At 34.0% G+C, this 26,993-nt stretch overlaps 1 protein-coding gene across 1 annotated transcript in view; it reads right to left on the bottom strand.

Annotated features, from left to right (window-relative positions):
* LOC110374543 (uncharacterized) overlaps positions 1-26,993 on the bottom strand; it is a 157,904-nt gene that overhangs the window by 37,548 nt on the left and 93,363 nt on the right. The window contains exons 2-3 of the mRNA XM_021332298.3: positions 26,198-26,442; positions 22,238-22,374 (exon numbers count right to left, since the gene is read on the bottom strand). Of these exons, the coding sequence (XP_021187973.3) occupies positions 22,238-22,374; positions 26,198-26,270 (210 nt within the window). The 5' untranslated portion in view covers positions 26,271-26,442. The remainder of the gene's footprint in view (positions 1-22,237; positions 22,375-26,197; positions 26,443-26,993) is intronic.

The raw sequence follows: 26,993 nt of genomic DNA, 5'->3' as shown, positions 1-26,993 counted from the left end.
CGAAGCATCGAACATGGGAACTCAGATATCGATCGATTTCGTGCGGTCGGCAGATGCAGTCGACAGCCAGCATTCAGAACGAAGTTTGTTCGATCCAAGAGATTATAACTGAGGTAGGGATTTAAAACATCCTTTATTAAGCGTCTAAGCTAATTTATTCTATACTTTAATTGCATTAGCAAACAACATACAACGTCATGCATAAAACCTAATCCCAAAAAATCCAGTAAACCTACGCATCGACGTCGCTCTATCAACAATCCAAATACGTCAATCACACGTCAGCATCAAAAAATCCTGATTACTGCAATTCTCGTGCATAATGCACGCATTCCTCAACATTGCGAGTGCATGCTATTGTTAGTACGATACACGTCACTCCTCTCAAGTCCTCGATACATTCTCCAATGACTAACGCCGTATCATGGAGGAAGGAAAGGTAGCGGAGATGAAATAAGGTAGGTCGTTTGCTTTCTTGTAGGTCAAGCAACGTACGGTAGCTAATGAAACGTTACCGTTCCTTGTCAAATCAAAATCAATTTGTCAAGGATAAGATGAGAATGATGATTTTGCCTTTATTGATATTGGCAGGCTCTATACATAGAAAGCGTTTAAAGGCGTATCTAATACCGTTTCTTGTCCTCTGCACACCCGCATTTTGGTGCGCTACTTTCTTGGCAGATTCTGCGTCCTCCGAATTTAGTCCTCCATGCGCGGTACACTGGTCTACATAGCTTTTGTTTTTATATTCTTAGCTACAATTAGCAGCTTCATCCTTTTATTAGGAGCTAGGGCGTTGCAAAAAAAGTTGCAAACTGCGAAGTGATTTAGAGTCGTGTTTCCGAAAGTATGGTGTTAGTCATTGTAGTGGCTATTTGTGTTTTCTATGTTAGGAGTAGATTTGTTTCTTGTTCTATTGTTTGTTTCAGATAGTGCGTTGTTTTCTGATTGTGTTTTGTTTGCCCTGAACCAGTTTTGTCCAGTTGTAATTTCACACTTTATGAGACTGTAAACTCATTTATGTGCCAATGGATATTACCAGTTATATTCTTATAATTAATCAATATTAAGCTCCAGGGTCTTTTATCAAAGAGCAATATTTTCGTTAATCAATTTAGCATCAATTCATTTGATCTTCTTTATACCATGTCCCGCTGGACCTTGGCAATTATTAACGCCATTAACTTCAGACATGCGACCAAGATTTATCGGCCCTTCATGAACTCACAAATGAAGATCAACTGGTATTCCATATTTCATTCATATCCATGAGTCAGATCCTTTAGCCTTCAGTTCTCATCAGCAAACCTTGGCTGAATAAAATTAGATATTGGGTGCAATTGACTTAACCGTAAGCTGGCCCAGATATTATTTTTATTTAGTGTAAGCTGTGACGAGGCCACATTCATTGTGCCGTCTGAACAAGCAATAAAATGTCAATATTCGTTTAGCCAATTTATTTTATTTATGGCTGTAATTTGTTATATTAATTTTGTTAGATTAAGTCGGGTGTGGGTGGAGTCTAGAGTCCTAGATGCATTTTTATGGAGTGGTTAGGATACAATGGAGTCGAGCGTCTGTTGCCAAGTTATGGAAAGTGAAACTTGTAACTGTAGCAACAACGGTTCACTGTGGCTAAATAAATCAGTATTAGTAATGCACATTCTCAACCACATCTCGGCCGTACGTACCACATCTTTGTTAACTGAAGATTTTTCTGCCTTTAGGAGTTTTTATTACATAGATATCATGACCGTTTTCCTCAATGGCTTAGTCAGAGACACTAATATTGAATTGCAAGTAACGACATTACCCATATTGCGCCATTTCTATTTAAACTCCATTCATATGCAATTCTATCGCATCAATGGGCACAAATCCAAGTAATAATCGAGGAAAACTCTATTATGTTTTTCCCACATTTTATTTATTCTGCATACGTTTATACTTTTGTTCGTAATCCGTTGGCTTTTCAATGTGATAATTGTTATAATACCTATCCTGTGTCTGATATTGAAAGCTATATGCTACCTACTTATTTATGCCAGTAAAAGAAATACATTTATATATTTTATTATGTTTAAAATAAATAAATGAAAAGACACATAAAAAATAATCTAGACTTTTAATAGGCAGAATCCGTTTGGCCAAAACACGTGTATCATTAAAACAGTAGTGTCCAGATGATTGGCCTGCATATTAATTAACTAGTTTAGCCTAGAAAAAAATAAAAGCATTTAAAATAGATCGGATTTAACAAAAAGCTAGACTATTAAAAAAACATTCATTATTTATTTAAAATAACATTAAGAACCTATTGGAGAATAATGACCATTTTATGAACCACTTAATTTATCAGGACCTGTGAAAAATGCCACATTAATTCCTCGACGAAATGAGATGAAGATATAAATAACTTAGGGGGAAGAAAGAGACAACAAATAATAAAGAATGTTGTTATTATTTGGTATCTTATTTTAGAATGGAACAGGTCGGTAATAATTGATTTAATAGTCATCGTTAATATATTTAGGATAAGGTTAATAACCGCTTACGGAATGTTTAATGACTATGAGATATTTAAAAATATCTTTGAAATAAGATTGATGATCATTTTATCTCTATGTGTCAATAATGTTTTAAACGTCGTGATTCATAAATCTTTATTATTTACCATAGGAGGCTAATATCCTAAATATTTACTTCTCTTGAAGAAGAAACAAGTATTTAGGATAAAAAAAAATGGCTACAATATATGTATACTTAAACTACAACTTCCTCCCTACATTTTCAATTGTTTTTCTTTTTCGATAATTTTATTACACCTGAACAAAATGACATACACAATGACCTCCACGTAATATCAACAAAAGCTGTACTCTACAATAACATCGATATACACAGTCGTTCACCGGCTAGCTCCAATGTCGCGAATGTGGGTCGTGTCGGTGCGCTTGCACATCTGTGCAATCACGCTGCGATGACGTCATCACATGCCGTGGAATGCCTGTCATTTGTTCTTTATTAAGGCATTTTAATTAGGAACAGGTTCAGAGAATTTGCAGCTTAGTATTAACGCTGCAAATTGAACGGTTTCAAGGTTAAGCTGTGGTAGTCGCGGTCAGTTTGTGGATGGGTGACCGTTTTCTTAATCTAGCAAGAAAGTTGGAGTTCAGTCTTTTTAGTTTTATGTAGTAATTTTAGAGCGAGTTTAATTAATTTTTATTATTAATGTGACACAATCTTGTGGTACGACGTTATACCTAGTAAAGTAAACATGTAAGGAATTTTTGAACTATGTATTTATGTATATTAAAATTCCAACTAGATATACTGCGACCATAATCTTAATTGATTCAAGTAGATACTACGCGAACATTGGAGAATCCCCCGATATTCCATAACGGAATGTTGTTCGGGAAAAACCCTCGATTTCATTGAAGATATCAAGTATATAAGTACTATTGTAATCTATCTTTGTTATGAAATTGCGGTAGATACGGCTATCAAGGCTTATTATCATAGTTTAATGTTCTTTAGCGGATTTGTCTCAATCTTTATCTTAGTAAACTGAACGGTTGTAACTGTAACTAGCAAAACAACAGATAGCAATTTTAACACTATTATAACAGTGTATACTGATTTTGTTCTAAACACAATTGTATTATGAAATTACAGAAAACGTCTGTTTGTTATTTGGCTCCCTGTCTGGACGTATTTAGATCTATGGTTCATAACAATAGAATTAAGAAGTTATTGATAGCTTTAGAACAAATTGTTTAATCTCTAATTTATTAAGTCAAAAAATGGCTATTATTTATTAATTAAGGACTCATTTTATATTTGACATCCCAAAGATATCATCGTCTCTTCCAGACAATTTGAACGTTAAATATAACGATGCGGTAACAGTAAGTGCAAATTATAAAATTAGTTCAAATATTTATGCAGTTCGAACCCGACCTGAATGACTCAGAATGTTTAAACATGAAATATACCAATAATTGAACTCTATAATAATAACAATTATATTTTAACGCCTGTTAATTCCCATACTTCATCGAGTATATTTAGCAAGTGTTATAGGAAACATACTAAACACAGGGACAAGGAATTAAAATCTACTCAATGGGATTTCATGCCAAATCCAGTCCAAAATTTCAAAAACACCCAGAAGAAATAACCTGACTTTCAACAATCTCTTCACAACCATCTATCAGTCCCATAAAAACCAAATTAATCATTACAAACGCAAACCGATATGACCGAGTACATCGCAGAATGTTATGGCCTCTAATAGCAATTGGAAAACCAATGCCTACACTAATAGGTGTTGAGCAATTCTGATGTCACCGTAAGAATTGATCTCAATCGGCAGGAATGTGACAAGTTTGGCCTATGATGAACGAATGAATGAATATGTGAATGGGTGACGGCAATCGATCGAATAGCTTTGATAGATCTCAATGAAGTTGTTGACTTGTAACGAATGGTTGGTTTATTCGAGCAGATGTCGATTATCGAATTTTCGCGAAGGGTGGTGTGAATTGATTTTGGTATCGATTTTGTTGTCTACTGATCGAGTCAGACGAAATGATGATTTGCTTTTGTTTTTGGGACTTTAGAGACCGAAGATCGAAGTGTTTTCAGAAATTCATGCGGCTCGGTTACAAAATGATATTTATTATTATTTTCTAACATGATGTAAAATATTATTTAATGTTACTTTAAGCGTTGTGTTTAGAACACATATTCCTGGTCATAATCTCAGTAGACATACATTAATTGCATTTTAAAAGACAAATTCTTTGGTATTCTGCTGTGAATTATGTTAATGCGCTAATTATTTGTCAAAATGAATGTCGACGATATTAATTGTATATTTTATGGATAGTTAAATAATATATTTTGTATAGCAGGGGTATAAACTGATAGTTTCTGCAAATAACTTGGCATTATTCCTATCTGATAGTAAATGGCGAGACAGTGTAACGGATACCGTTAAGATGGGCGGATTGCCATCGTTTGTTTGTCGTATTTTCTATTATTATTGAGCCAAATAACGTTTATTATACTGTTTTGTATAATTTATACATTAATATAGTTTTTCTTTATACTATCTATTAAGAGCGTGTACGTCAACCGCGCGCCATTTGGCCTAAAAAGGTACTTTTCAAACCACTGTTTCTCATTAACTACTTATCCTATAACTATGTTAATTTATAATAACGCAAGTTAATTTCACTGTCTATATAGTTAATTGAACATAAATTTCAATTTGTGTAGTTTAAATACTTAAAACCTCTATAACGTAACAGATGATTTATAAAATTCCCGTTCAGCGTCTATTTCGAAGCTTAAATTCATGTGAAAATAGTGGCAAATCTAATCATATTTATTTTTTTACTCATAGACGAAATCCCCATGCCTATAGTTAGTTGAAAACATTTTTTGATTTAGGTCTCTATCTTTCAGAAAAAAATATTTTAACAATGTGAAAAGTTGTGAATTTCAAATGCTTTTTTTACCTACCTATCTTACTTAATTTAATATAACAATTATTTACTATAGTAATATAACTCTTTTTTTTAAAACATAGACTTTACATTATAATTTAATCTCTCGTTTTTATTTTTTTATAAATTATTTAAAAACTACTATAAAACGCTGCACGCGAGTCAACTCAAACCAGACCGCCGCAAGGCTTCACAGAGAGAGGACGTGTCGCTCCGTCACATCGCGTAGGGTGAATAACCTCTGCCGTGGATACCGAGAATAGAGTACATTTCAAGCGCGACCAACAAATCTTGATACATTACTATTTTATTTAAAGCTCAATTTTGAAGCATATTTTTTTTTATCGATTGAGTTGAAATTTTGTTTGAAAGTTCAGTTTTAATGACAATGTATGATTCTATATCCAATATGGGGGTATACCCAAGATGGAGACAAAAATGTTTTAATGCATTCCTACGATATGGGTATCAAATGAAAGTGCTTGATATGAATAACTCAACAAAAAAATGTGTCGCGAGTCTTAATCCAATATGGCGGACTCCTTAGGCTAGATAGGAGCAGAGCTATTTATATGTTCATTTTGGATGTACCCTTGACTTTTGATCCCGAATAACTTTTGAAGCATATAGGATAGATAACTTAAAACTTTAATTTTATTTATTTGGTAAACCCAATCTCTTCACCAATATTTGGCTTTCCGGCAATTGTTGTTATTTGACCACAATTTTTCGGTCTGGATGGACTGGACCATTCATATAAACAATCAATTTTTCAAATCGGTCCAGGCGTCTTTGAGAAATCGAGAACAATCAAATTGAGAACAATCACAAAACAATCTAATTGAAACCTCCTCCTTTTTTTGAAATCGGTTAATATACAGAAACTCTTACATTGCCATTAATCATCAGTCGACTATTTCGTACTGTTGAAAATTGTATGTAATATACAGAAAGTCCTCAAAACCAAGATTTTCATAGGTGTCCGATTTTTTTGCAAAAGAGTGTAAGTATTAACGACTTATTTTCATGCCTTTATATTTTAGTCATCCATAGACTTACACTATTTTCTCGCTATTAACTATTTACTAAATAATATATTTTTTGTTCTACTAATTTCACTCGAAAGGATCAAAATGGTTTGTGTGACTATACGTGAAGTATGATAGGCACGCACACAGCCGCGACGCTAGTCTGCGCGATTTTTTGCGTTGAATTACCTAAAGTTGACATCGCGCGGCGAGCGTACACGCTCTTAAGTAGGAAAATTCTGCGAGAATCGAATCGACACTTTACTTAAGTCTGTATCCAGATTTGTAACAATGTGTAAAAAGGTTTTAACGTTACCGTAAATCAGGATTTTGCATTTTCGAATGCTTACCTGAAACAAAACACAGTCACATTACTTGATGATAAATAACAAGACCAACATAAATAAGAAAGACATAAATTCGAACATAATGATCATAGCTCGGCTAAACATCTTCATAATATTCAAGCGTTTGTCATATTTTCAAGCGTCATGTCCAATTTATGTCAGAAAAAAAGCACACATTGGTCTATGTATTTCTCGCTAATACATCTTTCTTACATCATGATACACTAGAACAATTTTAATGTATTTCAATTAAATGGTGAAGGTCAAATGGTGACTAATGTCCGTGAAAATAGTACAAGCGACGTGGTCATAGCGTGGGTGGCTATGATTTTCAAAGAAAACATGGGATTTTATGATTATGTATCGTTTTAAGCGTGACGTGAATTGAAGCTATGGGAGATGTGTCATATGATGTGGGAGATTTGCGAGAATTCTAGGCGCCATATTTTGACGTCAATGAGGAATGTTTAGAAAATTCCCGCAGGATTTTTGTGGGAAAAAAGTTGTGTAATAACCATCGTTAAGTTATAGATAAGTTTTATCGGGTACCGAGGGCGTACAGCTCTATGGAAAATAGTCTTATTAGACTAATGACTTTAGGATTTATTATAATTAAAAAAATATGAACTAAGATTAATAAGGGATTCGATGAGTTTGTATGTCTTACAACGGTTTTCAATTGCTTATCGCTTATTGTTATCCTTATCGACTCAATAACGTAGTTAAATTGCATAATCCTACGGACCTACCTTAACATTAACCGTTCAGAATAACAAACAATAAATTAAAATACCCATTGACATAACATAAGCTTGTACTAGAAGAAGCTAATTGTCGTTCTATCATTATGTATTCATAGTTGTAATGTAAAAATAATCACCATAGCAGTGACATTCGGTATGCAAACAAATGTTTGTATTTTTAACCTTCATTTGTTATATGTAAATGTTACATGAATTATTGTAACTATGTACTTCATCATATTGTTATTGTAAGCATGTCCTGCATTATGTACTTGTATAAAATGTTGAGTTTTGTTTTTCTTTCCGCACAGTTTAGTCTGTAAACGGTCGAATTTTGAAAATTGCTGAATTTGTTTATTTTATGCTCAATTTTAGAGACTACATAAAACTGAAAATTATTCAGGTTTAGTACTTAATACATATGTCATACCTAAATAAACACAAGGCCTGGCAGTTATTTTCCTGAAACAAATCTGAAACCTTCCGAAAAGTACAGGAAATGCAATTTGGATGCAACCTTATACAACAATATTTCCTTTCTACTTTTTAACATTTTGAGGAATAAATAGTGGATTGATTAAATATACGTCATTTCTTCTCTCACACGAATCTCATTTTTGACAGCTGTAAACTATGTCATTGATTAACCCACATCAATTGGGCAGTTACCAGGAAACCATGACGTCGAGTAACTAGATCCGTCACAAACATTAATCGGCTCATTTAAGGAAGCTGACGCCATTGGCTCGCACCCATATTGGTACCTGGAACCATGGTTTTGGCACGAACCACATATCGATAAAACTTTACGACTCTTCCTGTTGTTTGTGGGGCAGAGTTAACCAGATCATACGGCCCCCACTAATTGGGGCGGCGGTTTTGAAATGTCAAAAAGTTATGCTCGGCATTTTTGACGGTCTTCTGTTATTTTTTTGGTTTTTGTTAATTGGTTGGTTCGTAGTATTGGGAGTAGTAGTTCTTTCAATTCTTTTGATTATTTTGGTAGGTGAGGTTGACATAGCCTACTTATGTTCCTCAAGAGCCCTGTGCATGATGACTTGTAGGTAGAACCGTCACAATCAAGTTTATTTCAGTGTAGGTACAAATTCTATTTCAGAGTTTTTTTGCCGATAATGTAAAAATCTGTATGCCAAATCTAAGAGCTCGCGTTTATTAGTGGGCCTTGCAGCCACTAAGAACGAGATAGCAACTGTTTAGTTTTTGAATCGTATCTATCAAATTAGGAATGTTTATGATGCTTATAAATGATTGTAAAAATAAAAGCAGACACAATAAAATGCTATTGGCTAGTGCAGTCTGGTCGGCTTTCAATATTTAGTGTTTTTTAATAGCTATTGAGGCAGTTATTTGGCCATATAATTCTTCGTGGTTTATGCTGTGTTACTGAAGATTAGACTCGAGTATTAATGTTTTGGCAACATTTAGAACTACTGGCGTTTTGTGAGCTAGTTTATGATAATGGATTGTAAAAACCAACGTCGGCTGCATTGTGTAGCAATGTAAAATGTGTGAATTTCTTTAAATTCAGACGGTGCAGTGGTACAAAATAATGTACCGTTATAGTTACTTCGTACTAATATTACATACAAGACGTATCTTTTGCTGTTGAAGCCAGGTAAATATGTAAATTTGTTATTACATCAGCCCATCATAATTGGTCCAACACAAGGTAAAGTTTTATTTATACACATAAAAGACTTCAAACCATTAATCACCTGTCTTGTTCAGTGAAAACTCGCAATACAGAACATTAGTATTTTTGAAGCGCCTATATTTTATTCTCTCACACAATTCGTCAACGTTTTGTAAAATACTAAGAAAAAAATATTCATTCTTTCATTCAACAAGCCATTACTAATCAAAATCAAAAATCAAAATCAAAAGTCATTTATTCAAAGTAGGTTGAAAATCAGCACTTTTCGAACGTCAAAACAAAAGACAGCCCCCAAAACGCCCGCCCTTCACCACTTCCTATGTGTTTTTGCTGGGAAGAAGAAGTGGTGGAACAAACTCCCCAGCAACACAATTCTGTCTGAATGGTTTGAAGAACCGTATACAAATATTTAAATATCACTATACAACATTGTATACATAAATTTGTATATAAAATCAATTTAAATACTTAATCATGTTGGCTAGTACACACCTTACCCATACCTATTACTCAAGCAGTTACAAAAGAAATTTAATAAAATAGAGTGAAAAATATAATGCCTCCATTCAGTGAAGATAGATATAGTTTAGGGCGTACCCACCGACATGTCAAACAGTTTTTATGAAAAAAATTAAATAAATAACAACATAAACAATGAAAACGGTGAACTAGGACTACCGTTCAAACCAAAAGTCATATATATTAGGTATATTACGGGTGTACAAATATGTAGTCAGCAAGACGACCTGGTACCACAAGCAGCACCCGTTCACGAGCATAACGCGAGGATCAGCCATCGCCAATCCTCACACTTGTTCGGTTAAACAAGGGTGTCCTTGATTTCATGAAAAATAAATACCTTTGTTACAATATGTGCGTAGAACATAGCATGACGGACAGAAATAATTATGGAATTCCAATGACGTGGTACATTGGTGGTGTGCGTATACGCAAACGCCTACACGGTAATAAGTCTGGAATTTTATTTTTGACTCTTTGACCTAGTAACATTTGACCTAGTAACATTATTCTTATATACATATATATGTCTTTGAAAGTTGATACCATATAGATAAGTAGGCAGTCTACTATGTTAAACTTTAAACAGCAAAGTCATATAGGTTTTTTCTGGTTATTTTAAAAATAAAAACAATTTTCAACTTTTTGTGCTTACTGTAGAGTCGGTAACTGTTTAAAAAAATATCATGACTCATGTGCAATATTATAAATGTAATATCACGAATTCAGAGTTTACCTAATAATTGCAGTCATCTGAAGAGCTAATTTGATCACACCTCTATATCCGGCATTAGTCGTCAAATAACCATAAATAGAGAACACCTATTTTCATCTAATTTATAAAAAAAAAAATTAGTTGAATTCCAGTGAAGTATTTTTGCAAATCCTCATTTAGATGGACAGAGATCACAAAAAAAATGATCAACCATATTATAACAGCCAATATATAAACCATATTTCTTTCTAATCCATTCAGTAAGCTTCACATGAAAAAGTAAGAAAACTTTTTGCATTATGATATTGGTAGGAAATAAGACCCAACCCTTTGAGGGTAAAACTCGAATTTGATAAGTTCCCAAATGGGTTTCAGGTGAAACTTTTGCTTTCAGTATTATGTGAATACCTACGTTACGTTAGACGTTGATCGATGAGAAAACTTAGCTTAAGAAGTATTTTCGAAATTACCAATTTATAAAGATGGCAGCGATTATAAGTTTTAATCTAAATGTTTGTTCAAATATCGTTTAAATGTAGATTACATTGTATAAGTTTTGGTTTTGTACTTTGAGAGATTACGAGCAATTTCATGAAGTAATCACGATACTTGATGCAAAGATTAAAGTCTTATCTTATTGGTACCTACTTCATAGATACGATATAAAAGACTTTTCTGAACTTCAAGCTAGTAATATAGACCATAGTAATATACCCTTAACTAAATCTTTGTTCTTAAAAAACTGCAATCAACAATCTTAAGGGCACATACTCTTTGCCAATCACAAAATTTGCTAAGCACACTTCAGAATATCTACACACCCACTGTATACAAGTAGGTCCTACAATACAAAGTAGGTGCATTTAGACCTAAACACTTACTGCACATTGCTGCAGCACATGTAACTAACAGTCTGACCACGTGTCTCACTCTGAAATAATTTAACCAGAGATAACGTAAACACGGCCGCTGTAGATCAGGGGCGCGAAACATTGTAGGTTTGAGTAGTAATTGGAAAACCTTTAATGATTAGACCTTTAATTATTTATTGAAAGGCTATCTTCTGCTACAAATTGCTTATTTTCATTTGCTGAAAAGCTGTATTCCCACGGTTTCGCCCTCGTGGAAACTACTACCCGTACCGGGGTAAAATATAGCCGTGTCGCTTTTCAAGACTGCATTATTCAAATCGCTTTAGTAGATTCTGAGCTTTTACCAAAAATGACAAAAACCGGGTACCATTGGAAGCAGGAAATAATATGTTCTAACTAAAGCAGGGTTAAAAAAAAAAAAAAATGAAACGTTTTTTGTTGAAATATTTCATTGATAAAATTTTAATTAGTAGAACCATGTCTAAAATGTTTGGCACCTCTGCCACAGACGCCTTTACCTTGCCCACGCGCATTGGGGTGGTCCAATCTATTTAAAAGAAAACATTCAATGATATAATCAACTATCTCTGTCTGTAAATAAACTGATACTAGGAATTCTCTTGTTTTTCGTTACGTGATAGTAATTTTCTTAGAAAACTTTCAAAATTCACTTTATTTCAATGTTCTTGGCTCACTTCTGAGTTTTTATTACTCTTCAATGACCTAAGGTGTAAATTGTTGGGAAAACCGCATGATATTTTTTACTACTTTTTAAATGAATAAGAAATTTTGAAAAAAAAAGAATATTCTTCATAAATCGTAACGAACGTTTTGGAACTGGCCACCCGTAAGATAGAAAAATAAGAATTTGATCAAAATATCAATACCTAGAAGACTTGAATGTTATAGGTAGTTAGTTAGTCTTACCTTACGACTATAGGTATTGTGTTGTATCAGTCAGACATACTGAACTATTGTTAGAAGCCTAACAATTAAAAAGAAAGCTAGAAATAAAAATTCTAAGAACAACTATAGAAAATATCCTTAGCAACGACCAAAAATAGTACAAACGAAACAAAACGAGTAATAGCACTCATAACCCAGTCATGGTAACTCATCTTTATTGTAACACGCGTTTATACAAGACCAATAAACATAGTTTTGAACATACCAGCTGTGTATATCGGTCAGACCAACCTGATGAAAACGTTCGCAGTTATACCTGGAGAATTAAACGAACTGGACACGCCATTGCCGTGTCTTCCCTTCTGTCGAAGGCACTAGCGCCCCTAATATTTGAATGCATGTGTACCTCTATATGAGTGATTGTCGTGTGTGAGCGATGCCATGATGAGATCCATAAATATGCGTGAGTGAGCTTTGACGAGTTAGAAAAAAATACATTATAAACTGAAAAACCGGGAGGAAATCGGCTCTGAAAATTTACCAATATGCTGTAAATTGGCAGACTTTTTCGCAAAAGGATTGTGTGGAAAGCGGTTCCAGTAAGTTAAATGGTCCAAGTGCGTATCACTGTTCTTAGCAAAACGGAATCGATCATGATAGGAATACGACGGAAGCGTTTCGCGGAATGTGGAGTAAGGAATGTAGGGTAGAAATAATGTTATTTTTGTTCAATATACATTTTTGCGATGCTACATATGTATAGATGAAAGAATTGTAGGTATCCGTTGTAAGATAAGAAAAATACGAAGCAAATAGTTCATGTTCACGTTTGAAATTGTATTTATTAAATTAAATTAATATTGTTCAGTCAGATAAGGCAAAAAATCAGTCCTTATATGTTTTAAGTCAATATTTTTTCCCAATAAAAACGACGAAATGACATGAGTACTTTTATTGACACGGAATGACACGGCACATGATAGAAATGCTTTTGATCAGTTTAAACACGCATACCAAAAATATCTTGTCCCTAACCTCAGCCCTTGCCAACCAAATTCTTTAACAAAATAACCTTCCGAATTCCTTTCCCTACTTCCAAAAACTTGACAATTAAGTTCACAATCCAAACCGGAATCTGCATTTCCCTTGACCGTGTTACGAAGTTTACTTTCCATAGTGGATACATACAATACATACATACAGACAATCGGGCCACTTATTAGGCCTCGGCCTCGAATTTTGCGGGCAGCGGGGCGGCAGCAGCGGCGGCGCGGGAGCGGCAGGATCTTACGCGTATAATCAAATGGACCGGCCCTCGAATACAGCGGCGCGGGAGCGGGCAAAGCGGTGACCGCGCCGCCGCCGCTGCCGCCCCGCTGCCCGCAAAATTCGAGGCCGAGGCCTTACGGAAATATGCGTTAAACTGCATTGTTGCAGCGAAAACTGTCATTGGTATGTATTATTTATTACTGCATTCATTAATTTAATTATTGTCCATTCAATGGAAGGATAGAATGTTGGTATTTTTATATTAATGTCGGTTAAGCGCCATCATTAAGATGTTTTGTTAATGATTCCGTTTATTTCCAGTGTTTTTATGCATTCATGTTTTCTGTGGTAATTAGGTGTTTGACTTGCATTAATTAGCGTTCAATTATGGCAATGATTGTTGTTCCTAGGAGCATGTTAGTTTATATTTAACGTGATTCTAGACGTAGGTGAATCACTTCTTCTTGGACTCTAGCTGATTCTGATCATTTTATATTTTCTAACAAACCTTGCCTAACAGTTGAACTCTTCATCTGCCTAGCCTTTTACCAACTATTTTGGTATCGACTTCTTGTCCAACTGCTTCTTTTCTGCTGCAACTGACTACTTTTCATTTGCAGAATTAGAGACACCCCCAAATCAAAATTGTAAAAACTTGTCAAAAAAATAGACAATATTTTCTATTTTTGAATCACTTATTGCGAAGTCATTACCGACTACAGACGCATCTAATGGTGCTTGTATTTATTTAACTGATAACTAAGCATCGATCGTGACCAGCGCGCGCGCCGGTTATTTGTAGCACAAAGGTGAACACGCGTATTATTGCTAACTTTGCATTTACTACTTTAGAGGTTAATATAAAATTATTCATATTTATTATACTGTAGGTTGACAGTTTAGAGAAACTAGCGATTTCTTACAAATCCAAAACCTAACATGAGAAATCTTTCAAATAGTGAAATGAACACTAACTTATCTTCTCTCAAACTAGAGATTTTGTTGGCTTGAACGATCAGATAGAAACTGCTGGACTGAGTTGGAAAAAATCTTTGATGAATGTATAGGCTGCAATATTCGGATCCTTCCTTGTAAAAGGTCCTTAGGGACAAAGATGAAACCGAGGGGAGAGGTTGGTTTCAAAAATGGAGACCAAATTTTTCGCAAAATATATATTTCTAAAGCATTTCAGTAGTGTGACAACCCTGTACAAAAATTGCAGCAAATATTTAAGTCTGTAACTTTCTGTCTATGTAAGGGAAAGTGGTCGCGAAAGTCTAGACCATTAGTGCTGTGTTTGGAATAAACAATAAATGCCTCATTATTCCCGCATCATTAATTGTGTATGGAACGAATAGGTTAGGTACGGAAAATATATTCTTAGTAATTCTTTAAAAAATACTTTTTTTTGTGTGGAAAATGGCAATTTGTGAAGAAAAATTCGAGAATAATGAGAATTTGTTAAGAATAGTAAAACTCGTTGAAAGTTGCACAGTGTATTTAAAAGTATTTTTTGCAGAAAAAGCAATAAATACTTTTAAAAGATGAAAAAGTGGTCAAGTATAGACGTAACTATACTAAACACCTTTCTACAGTATTTTATTTATTCCTAATTATTTGAATTATTACTGTGCTCATTAATTTAAATGATTAAATTGCTTAATATGTTATAACATATTCTGATTTCCGTGTCAGAAACAAGTGACATTGGGAATGTAAGCAAAGGCAAAGCTTGGCTAAGCACAGTAAAATGAAAGTACCTATTTGCTTTAGCCTGAACAAAACCTCCATCTTTCAATACGTTGTAAAACAATAAGTTTGTTTGACATTTCGTTTATTTAAGACATATTGTTGTGATCGGTTGCGACAGTCGTGTAAAGACGAATTTGCATCATATTGCCAGTTCACGGTCCTGAGGTGATCGCTCCGCTTCTAAAGCATTCGTATGGAAATGTCAAGTGCTCCAAATTATAGATACCTATTATGTTCAAAGGTAGGGGTGATAACTAATGTACCCAAGGAGTATTTTTTGTGTCTGTAGTATGATTTTTGTGGTTATTCGACACGCCAAAAGATTGACTTTGTTCATTCATTGGCCTTGAATATTCGTGTAGGTTCAAATTTCATTTCTAACACCAAATGCAAATCTAAAAATGCTTTTGAAAATACATATAGAAAACACCTGGCCGTGTAAATAATGTCAGTAAAGGGAGGTAGGTATATTCTGGAGTGTCATGAACGGGTTTTTTATGTAAATGTACACGATTTATGTCACGCACAGCACCAGTAATGTCAAGACCAGGTTTTCCGTAACACATCAAGCTTGCGCGGAAGAGATAATACTACACTTCGCGTAAATCTCTCTCAAAAATATCTGTTATTTCTAAGCCCCCATTTCTACACGTTCAGAAGACGATTTATTATAATAATATTGGTTGGTATTTTCCTTGCCAGTGACGTGTAGACAATAAAGGAGATGGCTACAATATTGTGCGCGATAGTGGCGACCGCTGGGCCATTGTGCGAGCTCGTCACGATAATGCATTATGCGGGAAGATCCTAAAGCTATGCACAATGGGCTACGGACAACGTTTAGCTTAGAATAATGGACTGTTTTTGTTTCTTGTTTAAGACCCAGTTGTAGCATTTAAATATAACGATAACCAAACTATATATAACCAGCCGTTGGTCATGGTCCATTGGTCAAATCGCCGACTGGACAGCTGAAAATGGTTCGGTTATAGCTAAAATAAAAATAAAAAAATTACCGTAAGACTTTACATAGCGTATTCATCTGATCCAGTCTAATCGAGAGTATTCGGGTTGCCCGGACAACTAGGTTGAGGAGGTCAGATAGGCGAACACTTCATGTCATGTCAGATGCCGAATGCAATTTCCGAAACGGCTAGACAGATGATCGTTGATATGATCCACGGGTCTGCTAAATTTCTGATTGTAATTTTCTGTTGTTCTCTGATTGATGGGTCAATTATGCAATCACTAACATTTTGGTACATAATAACTTTTACGATTATTATTATCGGCAGACAATAATAATCGTAAGTAAGTGACATTTTAGAGGAAAGGTTGCGTTCAAGAAAGTTAATGACTTCTAGTTTCACAAACAATAGATTAACTAAACTTAAGATTTTCCTTACAATGTGCTATAAACTTACTTTATAAAAAGGTAGGCTGGCCACATTTCGTACTATCTCCCGTACAATTCCATAGCGAGAGTGACGCAATATGTACTAACAAGATGCCACCGACTGTTTGTTTAATAAGCCGATGTTCTAATAAGTGAGTGTTGCTTGCTAAACAGTAGGCCTCCATTTACATTTCATCAAATGTACGAGGTATTAGGCCTCGATTCCAATTTGATGAAATATTGTCACATGGCTTTTGAAAATCGTGTGGTTGGTCATTAACGTGCCATTTGTTTTCTAGGACTTTTGTTTTAGACTGGTTTATAGCAAGGAAAATGTATTAAAAAAAATATTTAACACATTGATAGTGAAACGTAGGTTTATGGTTGGTGATGAGATGACAATCATGTTTACCTTTGTTAGAGTTTTTTGTTCTGATATCTACAACTCACGTTTTGTGACGTTCTGAAAAACAGGTTTGATTTATTAAAATGGTAAAGCAGTCATCAATTATGTAGTATGAACTTTCACAGTCTTGAACCCAGAATATTACTAAGTCAGGTGGGCGAAGAATTTACGCTTGGACATTCAAAACTTTATCGCATTTCGCAAGGCTCAGCAGTAGCCACAGTCATTTAGTTACAATTGATAGAATACCGCGTGCCCACTAGGTTTTCGTAACTTCACTTATAGAATATAGCGTAGGACTTTAGAATTAAGCCCTAGTCAATGTTTTTGATTTATTAGATGCTGTTTTATCGAAAGAAAACCTGGATGTTGCGACTATATTTGCCAAAAATAAACCTCGTTGGGAAAAAGCTAGGCAGATTATGAAGTGGTTTTCAGACAGCTAAAGAAATATTTAAGAGTAGTCAAAAATTTGATATATGTCCAGACTTAATGTGACATATCATCATTATTTACTTACAAATAGTTCTATTCTATCTCAAAAAGAAAAATATATTGTTCAAGGGACAATTTCTAACAATGATGGAATATTGTTCCCCAGCGTTAGAAGATTATTTCCATTTGCTGATTAGCCTTCTATGTATATATAAGTATGTATTAACTTAAGTAAACACACACACATAATGTTCGCGAACAAATACGGAACAAGCAAATATTTGATACCATAATGTTTATTTACGTAGTCAAACGGTTCGTTGAAACTTTTTACTATTTACTCTAAGTTTAAAAAATGTTGTTGTTGTTATAACTGGATAATTTTACGCCTCATTACTGAGAAATGTGATTGATGAAATATTGATGATTTTATACAGGTTTTTATGTTTATTTGTCACTAACGGCATGCACTGCACTGGCAGCGCTGTCTACTCAGGTCGTTCGATAAGAAGGTCTAACCACTTCAATGTTTTTATAAAGATTTTCAGCTTCGTTTGATACCTTCTCCGTTTACGTACAAATTATATTTACGAAGTAGGAACTTTGACATACATAGGCTTTTCTGTATTTTTGATAAATAATATTATAATCACGCTATAGAAATACGTACGATATGCCTTACGCATGTAGCCCGTCAAAACGATAATTAATAAAATGGCTCCACAATTGAAGGTCAACAATTCCTTGTCTTTATCTAAATTAAATATGAAATACAACAATGTATTTAACCCATGGTAAACCATAGCTTGGACTAGACAGTAACCCGCATGCACACAAACGGGTTCAAATACATCGACCCCATAAGACCATTGCGGTTAACCCACATTGGGCTAGAGTTAACTTTAATGGGTACTAGCTTTTACTTTTGTGTATAGTGTTGTATGTAGGTGTTTATGTATGGTACTAAATGTTGCCTGCGGTCTGAAATGCGTCCTAAGGGAATTACTTTACGCATCGGATTTGTATCGGTTATCATTTATATGATATCTTAATTCCTAAGGTTGAACCTACTACTTACTTGATAAAAATGGTTCAAGACAATTCTCATGAAAGTTAGTTGCAGTTTTTGATTATTTTCATCGTTAAATTGAAGTACATTTACTGATGCTACACGAAGTTTGAGCATTAGTTTATTAAAGCAATATTCATATTTTACTACAATTTAAGTATTCAACAAATAAAAAATTAAAAATCTTTTTTCAATGAAAAAATAAAAATAAAAAAATTACATAAAAAAAAACAAAGATCTCCTTCTTTTTGGATATCAGTTAAAAAGTAGACACAAACAAAACAGACGTAATGCCTAAGATATGTTCATTAACATTCACGCATCTGACCTTCTTAAATTAGCGCTATCACTTAATACTGGCCGATAAAATTTAATGTCAGGGTCTCGGCCACTTCCAGCAGTTCCAGCCAGTTGCTAACGTGTGGAGGACACATCATTTTAGTTCTTACCCATAAATTCCAATAAATTAGTTGACTGCGAAATTAGTAAAATTGTTATGGGAAACTAGGTGGTACCCGTGGCTTCGTTTGCGTTTTTAGGTTATAATTGTGTTTTACATGTTATATTTTTACGTTTTTTTTTTTTTTTTAGGAAAATTTAGTAGTTTTAGCTTATATCGTCAGGTTTATTTGCTAGGGTAGATGAGGGTAGAAAACTATGACAATTTTTTTTCAGTTTTTTTTTGGACTGTTATAAATCTCAAAGTACGGTTTAAATATTATATTACAAACACTAAAATTGTTTATTTGAATAGCTTGATCGCTTAATGAAGTGTGACTGATGACGGTGAGACAATATTTGGTTATTAAGACTTTACGACTCAATGAAGATATTTGCATTATCTACGACAAAAAGGTGTATTTACAGTTTTGCGGTTTCCGATATCAAATTGCACAGACGCCAAACATTATGGAAAAAAAAATAATAGGGACATATTATATTTTATCTGCAATTTGTTGCTGAAATTATGCAAACATAAATATAAAAATAAAATAAAAACGATAGGTAATATATTATTATACAAGACGAAAAAAAGTAGGAAAAATCCATTTTATCAGGCTAGGGTCATTGAACTGATACACGAGAATCTATACTAATATTATAAAGCTGAAGAGTTTGTTTGTTTGTTTGAACGCGCTAATCTCAGGAACTACTGGTCCAATTTGAAAATTTTTTCAGTGTTAGATAGCCCATTTATCGAGGAAGGCTATAGGCTACTTTTTATCCTGGTACGGGAAGTAGTTCCCACGGGATGCGGGCGAAACCGCTGGCAGAAGCTAGTTTGGTAATAAAACATGTTTTAGCGCATCTTTACACTTTTATTAAACAATCTTGTTCATCTGATTTTTTTAGCAAATGTAGATTATTATTTTTATAGTTTTTTTACGTCTTTTTAAACTTTTCATTTGCATTTGTTACCATTATTTACATAGGTATTATGATTATAGGTGTCCAAAAATGATAATTACATTACTAATTTATAATAATAAATATTCACTCAGGTCACTAAAATTAGGTGGTTTTACAAGTTTTTATTAATATAGATACCTACCTAAAGATTTCAATAAAACTAACATTCACATGGATTTAATATAAATGACGTTATGAATTGAACTATCAAGGATAACAGCTTAGACAATATTACTGAGACAATGGTCTAGCCATTTCATTAGTGTCGGTGTATAAGCTAGCTTTATTTCTTACTGTTTTACGACTATGTAGCTGGTATAATGAATTGCCTAGGCAGTTGCTACAGTCTAGGCGGTTGTGAAACACCCTTTATGAGTATTGTAGCAGCCTTTAGGTAGTAATTGTGCTATTATTATGAATAGTTTAGCTATTCAAGTAGTAAAGGTACTCAAATTGCATTTATTGGTTCCACTAAAAGTGTATTTAAGAAAGTCTTTATCTAAAGTATCTATTTACCAACAAGCTGTTAGATATTTCTGCTAAGGCTTTCTAGAGAAAAGGTTGGCTTGGTTAACACACTTTTAAGATTTTACTCAAATGAATTTTCTTTAGCCTGCTGAATGCTTTTTGCAGAAAGTTTCAGTAAAGTACCTATGCTCGTGGTTGCGATGGAGAGAAAACTATTTTTGAAAGTTGCATAGTAATAATTTTGCATTGAAGAACTTTGTTTTCGTGGTCATCAAACTTTGTTATTACTTTACTTTTCTACAATAGAAAAGTCCTTGGTACAAAGCTTTGTATTTTTTTAAATTCAGTGCAGTCAGTTTTAACATCAATGTATTACGAATTACATAGGTACAATCAATTGGAATACCAATACCGCTACAAACTTCCCATCAAAGGAGATCATAAGTCAGAAATAGACACAAGAATGTATAAAACTTTAATCGATATTACATCTGGTTGCTTTCGACTGTGGTCTAAAACAGTACAAATAAAATTTTTGATCATCTATACTAATAAAAAAAGGAGAATCATTATTTTGTTTCTTTGTTTATACCTTAAAGGCTCTGAAACTACTGAATCGATTTGAAAAATTCATTCAAAGTTGGAAAGCTACACTGTTCCTGGTAACATAACGAACGCGAGTAAAATCGCGGGAAAACGGCGAGTACTGAATAAAGTGTTATAGGAATTCACCAATCCATGTTCATTTCAAATAATGATAAGATTACGGTAATCCTGAGCGGATTATCGCAAGTTTTTCGCAAAAACGTTTTACGTAATATTCGTGTAGGCGGTAAGTATACATTGCAAAAATTGTTTCCACAAATGCAAGGATATTGAAATCGCAATACACAATCTATGTCAACGATATTTGAATGAACTAAATGAACGGAATGAACTAAATCCATTGAATGTAAAGCAGTATCGTTTGGAAAGTAATTACCATATTCATTAAGTTATTAAGATTCGACCACATTATTAAGTTTTGATGGCCGTTATAAAATTATTATGTGATCTACTTGAGTTTGTACTTAATGGCTCTTCTTGTTAATTATAGCTTTTAGGTCTTGGGTCGTGGGTTTACAGTCCGTTCGTAGAATTTTAAGTTGATATTATATTTTTAGCAAAATAACGGAGATTTATTTTAAGACTAACCTAGATACAATCGAATAAATTATTTTAAGTGTATTTATAAAATGTTTTGTGTATCTGTTAATTGGCACTAATTTATAAATCTTTCGACCAACACTACGTTAAGTAAGATTAATTATGAATGATAGATAATATTTTGACTTACGAACTTTTATACAATACTAATTTATTTTATCTCGTAAGTGTATTCTCGAGAGAATTTAATAATGATGACCAATAGACCTTATAATTATGTAACTCGTTGGTTTTCAAACTTTTTTCAGTTGAGAGGTTCAGAGGACACAAAAAAATTGTTTTAACAAATGCAGATGATGAAGCCCGCTGTAACAAAGCTTGTAGTTTATAAAAAAAGTTTGCGTAGATTACGTCAAACATAGTTTCCTAACATAAGTTGTGCGTGCTTCTGACTCGTATCCTTTCGTACCTCCGACACCCTTAATCGGTCATTCGGGAACTATATTTTTATGTTCACTTAATAAAGCATACTGATTACTACATAAAGTTATCATTAAATTCTTACCGTGCAAGCGAAGAGCGCATTCTGCCACGTAGCCTTTTCCTCACTGAAGAAGTAGCAGCTGTGGCCCAGTCGGATGAACTTCGGTGGACATACGTATGACATCTTCGTATTGTTCCTCTGCCCCTCTACGCCTTTACCTGTAAGGCGTAGTGACGTTAGATAATGAAAAACAATTGGGGATCGATTGTCAGATGTGGGCTGGAGGTTTTAAATAAGAATGCAGGTGTTTTTTTAGGGAGCTGTGTGGTTTTAGGGTGCTTACATAAAGAAACAAGTTGCCGGTACAGACAAACCTGTACGGGTAGGTACCGATCAGTGCAGGTATAATATTCTAAAGAAACAGGTAATCAGGTAACCTGTTTCTTAATAAGTGAGTCGATAGGATTGTATTGAAATATTATACCTGCACTGATCGGTACCTACCCGTACAGGTTTGTCTGTACCGGCAACCTGTTTCTTTATGTAAGCACCCTTAATCAATGTTCTATGTACTGGGAACTTTAGGTACTATCAACTGTGAATTTGTAACTGAAAATGTTGAGACAGATTCAAATGATTTTCGTAAAAGCTTCGTGAATCAGTTATTAAGGTCGGTATTACACAAATAAAAGATGGTGGTCAAAGCTTTTTACTTTCATAAGTAATCAACATCATCCTCCTTTTATAAGTAAATACTAAAGAATTTAGCTATTGGAATTGTTTAAGATGCTCGTAAATTGCTGACAGATATTTTCATTCAACTATTACCTACGGTGTCAAATTCAACACATCTGAACCAGATCTTAGATAGGTGGAGAATGTACAGAGCATAAAGTTTGAGCTATTTATAAAAAAAAAATCTTAAAATAATATAAGATATACATATAGAACTCAGAAATTATGAACATTTTCCTTCACTTGACTTAACTTTCAAACTATCTACTTTGCAACTTCAATAGAGATCCAAATAAGCTGTTAGTTGTGGTTTTAACTGCGCGATATAATTACCAGTTCTGCTCACACTAACTTCTGAAGTTAGTTCAAATGGGAATCTATTTCATGCATGGAGTATCGTTAACTGCGAAATGAGATAACTTTATGTTTAAAAGGGTATATTGCAGTCTTTTGTTGCCGAGTTCTGATAATATTGAGGTAACCTAACTAGGTACAGTTATTTTTGTTCTAGAAATGAAGGAAATTGAACAAGAGGGATGCTCAGGGAAAGTTACTAATTTACGAAAGTTTACTTGTATGTTAAGAGGAAATATTTGATTGTTTGAATCAAGTAGGCGCCAAAACTACTGAACCGATTTGAACAGTTCTTTCACTCTTAGGGAACTATACTATCTGAGTTGAACATAGGCTATATTTGGTCGGGTACGGGAAGAAATTTTTCCGAAATGTGGGTGAAACCGCGTGAGACAGCTATACTCTATCCTCGGAAGCAAGAGCTAAAAGGTAAACAAAGAATGACACTTTTTCAAGATGGCGGTATAACCCGACCGATGATAAAACGTCATTGTGTAAAATGTTCGCAGTATCTGTGATTTTGTCATCGGTCGGGTTATACCGCCATCTTGAAAAAGTGTCATTCTTTGTTTACCTTTTAACTCTTGCTTCCGTGGATAGAGTATAGTGCAGGCAATATGGTTGCCAAATTTTAATAAACAGTACTTGTTTAGCTCAAAACCATTTAACTTGGTGGGTATTGTATTTTGTTATCTGCCCGCGGATTCTCGGGTCATTGCAATAAGTTACGTGCTATTTCCGCGAATTTACTCCGAACTTCATATTAATTTTCATTGGAAATTCCTCATTTCAGCCGATAAGCTTAATGTGGGCTTATCGCATGTAGGTAATGTTATTAGTGCGATAACGGAATATTATTGAATTGCTCTGATGTAGGCTACATTGTTATTTTGCGAGTGTAGGTCTTTCTTACAATTGAAAAAAAAAGGGTTTTTACATTTTACAATTACTATAGGTACTTGAAGCCATTTTGGAGTTTACTAATCAAGTAATGTTTAGATCTTTAATGAAATATTACAATACATACACTATTGACTTATATGGTCTTTCAAAAAACATAATTATACAATCAAAGGGTCCTTTTCACCATTAATCAAGTTCATAGGGTCATTTCAAAAACTTACCTACAAGTAAGTATTCGAAATGCCTGAAAAACTCTCTTACCTAACTACTTTACATACCAACACAGGCAGATTTATTTCCATACATATTTATATCATTAGGAAGGAATAGAAATTCCGATCGCAGTTTCGTAGAAAAACAAAAACAAATCGTGGAATAACAAATAGTCTAAACAAACCATTCGTCTGGTTTTCAACCTTGGTCGAGAACTTGAGCGCGAATTACCACCCACTGGAATGTAGACCAATGTAAGTTACCAAAGTTATAGTTTCCGATTTAAGATAAGAGTAACAATGGTACTTATATCTGTCAATGGTTGTCGTATTATAGTCGGTTATTTGTCACTATACTTGATCCCGAAATGGTAGTCATTGACAGTCGTTACGGGTAGTCAGAAGCCAGTAAGTCTGCCACCAGTCTAACCAAGGGGTATTGAGTTGTTGCACGGGTAACTGGGTTGTGGACGTCAGACAGGGCAGTCGCTCCTTGTAAAGCACTGGTACTCAGCTACATCCGGTGACACTGGAAGCCGACCCCAACGTAGTTGGGAAAAAGGCTCGGAGGATGATGATGACTCCCGAAATGGTAGTCAAATTATGGAAGGTTTTGGATGACATACAATTTTTTATATTTTACGTAGCTTTACATGCCAGTTAATTTTGAAAAGCTATGTGTCATGTATCTATAGATACAAGAGTTTCTTTGAATGAGCTAATCTCAGGAATTACTGGACCAATTTGAAAAAAAATAGCTCATTTATCAAGGAAGGTGTAGTTTCCACCCGGAGTGCGTAGAGCTCAGGTCCTACGTGGGAATGTGATCTGCTCTGGTCAGTTCCTTATTCACATTAAGCGAGATACATGAAAAGGTATATTTCACGTCACAGTTTAAGTTCCATAAAAATAATGCACTAAAACCGAACTCAAAGCAAACGCCACAGTTCTGGGTACTAGAATACATTTTGACCTCGTCTAAAATGGGACCAGCGCTAAAATTCTAATGTTTAACTAAAATAGATGTCTCGTTTAACTTTATGTCGTAAAGCCGGTGTACACGAGTTAGGCGGAAACCAAGAGTTATTGCGGAAGCTTGTGACCTAGACTCGTTCTAGTGTTTTGTCTAGATTCCTAGATCTGTGTTCTCGTTTTTGTAATTGGAATCCCACCCAAAACAAAAATGTGAAAGACTGCCAAGTTCGATAATATGGGAATGCTTCGCCTATAAAAGAAGTGAGATCTGAATAAGTACCAAGTTCCATACACATACCTCAGTTAAAAATAGTTACTTTTTAATGATTTCACTTGGCAAGTTTTCATACACCTTGTTATAAACCTAATAAACGCAATGAATCAAGTATTTAATTTTCTATTAAAACTTGCCAAGTAATCATCATTAAAAAGTAACTATTATGCATATTTTGTTTTTTTCTGTGCCTTGTTGTGGCAGTTTCATTTGTTTTTATCTGAGATTGCGTTCTCTTTTTGGAGTTATTAAAATTTAAATTCTGGGACCGTAAAGTAATGCTACGATCAGAAGGCATGACAGTGACTGAATAAGATAACATTTTTGGATTTAGTTTTGATATTGCAGAAAGAAATATTGTATTTTATCTTTTGGCAATCTTTAACAGGCTAATGTTGATTGAGGACTATTCTGTGTTATAAATGGCATTAGCTTTCTTTTCTAATTAAATCAACGACAAAAAGAGATTAGGTGCGTTAATGCAATTTCAGTTACTTAGTGGAAGGAAAACAGGCACTAAACTTATCTATCTAAATATTTGAAGATACCAGATAAGTGTTAAAACAAGAAAAATAGAGTTATACTCACATTGCGACCAAAATACGATGAACATGACAGCAGCGATGGCCGCGACCTTCCCTCTCCGTTCTTTGGCTTCCATTTTATTTAACCTCACTTCAGTTCAACACAAACACACAGAAACCAACACTTTTCACTATAATGTTCTACACGAATCCATATTCAAACATGAATAAAGAAAAACTATTCAAATTATGTCATTCCGATAGATCACTCGAGATTTCGTTTTTCGTTTCGAACTTGGAAAATGTCACCTGAAACAAAACAAAGATATATTTAAAATTTGTAACATTACAAATGTTTTGTTTTATGCAAATTCTTTGTTCAAATAGATATGTGTGCTGTCTTATCAGTTTATCGGGCCTATCTTAAATTCTTGGTATGTCGCGCATACGTCAAAATAACACAATAAAATCATATGCATTTTACACGCTTTTTTTTATTTATATTTGATAATGTCACCTAATTTGAATGAATTTTGATAATTTAAAACACATTTAACACCTTGTATGCCAGTGCGTACATATGCGCGAGACATAATTGATTTTTTATTGTTCTCTAATTAGCGGCATTCAAGAGGTTAAAGTAAACTTTTCAGCAAAAGAAAGAAGAAAAATACTAGTTGAAAACTATTATTTTAATTGCTCAGTTTCACAATACCTTATTAAACTATTTTGCTATCAGAACTCTTACGTCACAAAACCTTATCTTAAACAGTACTTATTATTTAATATTAACAATAAACCCTAATCACAAGTACACTGGTTCTCGTTACAGTAAATATTACTGACTAATTATACGTCGT

The sequence above is a fragment of the Helicoverpa armigera genome, chromosome 4 (assembly GCF_030705265.1).
Source record: "Helicoverpa armigera isolate CAAS_96S chromosome 4, ASM3070526v1, whole genome shotgun sequence".
NCBI lineage: Eukaryota > Metazoa > Arthropoda > Insecta > Lepidoptera > Noctuidae > Helicoverpa > Helicoverpa armigera.
The sequence above is the reverse complement of the archived record's forward strand: the minus strand, read 5'-3'. Positions and strand labels throughout refer to the sequence as shown.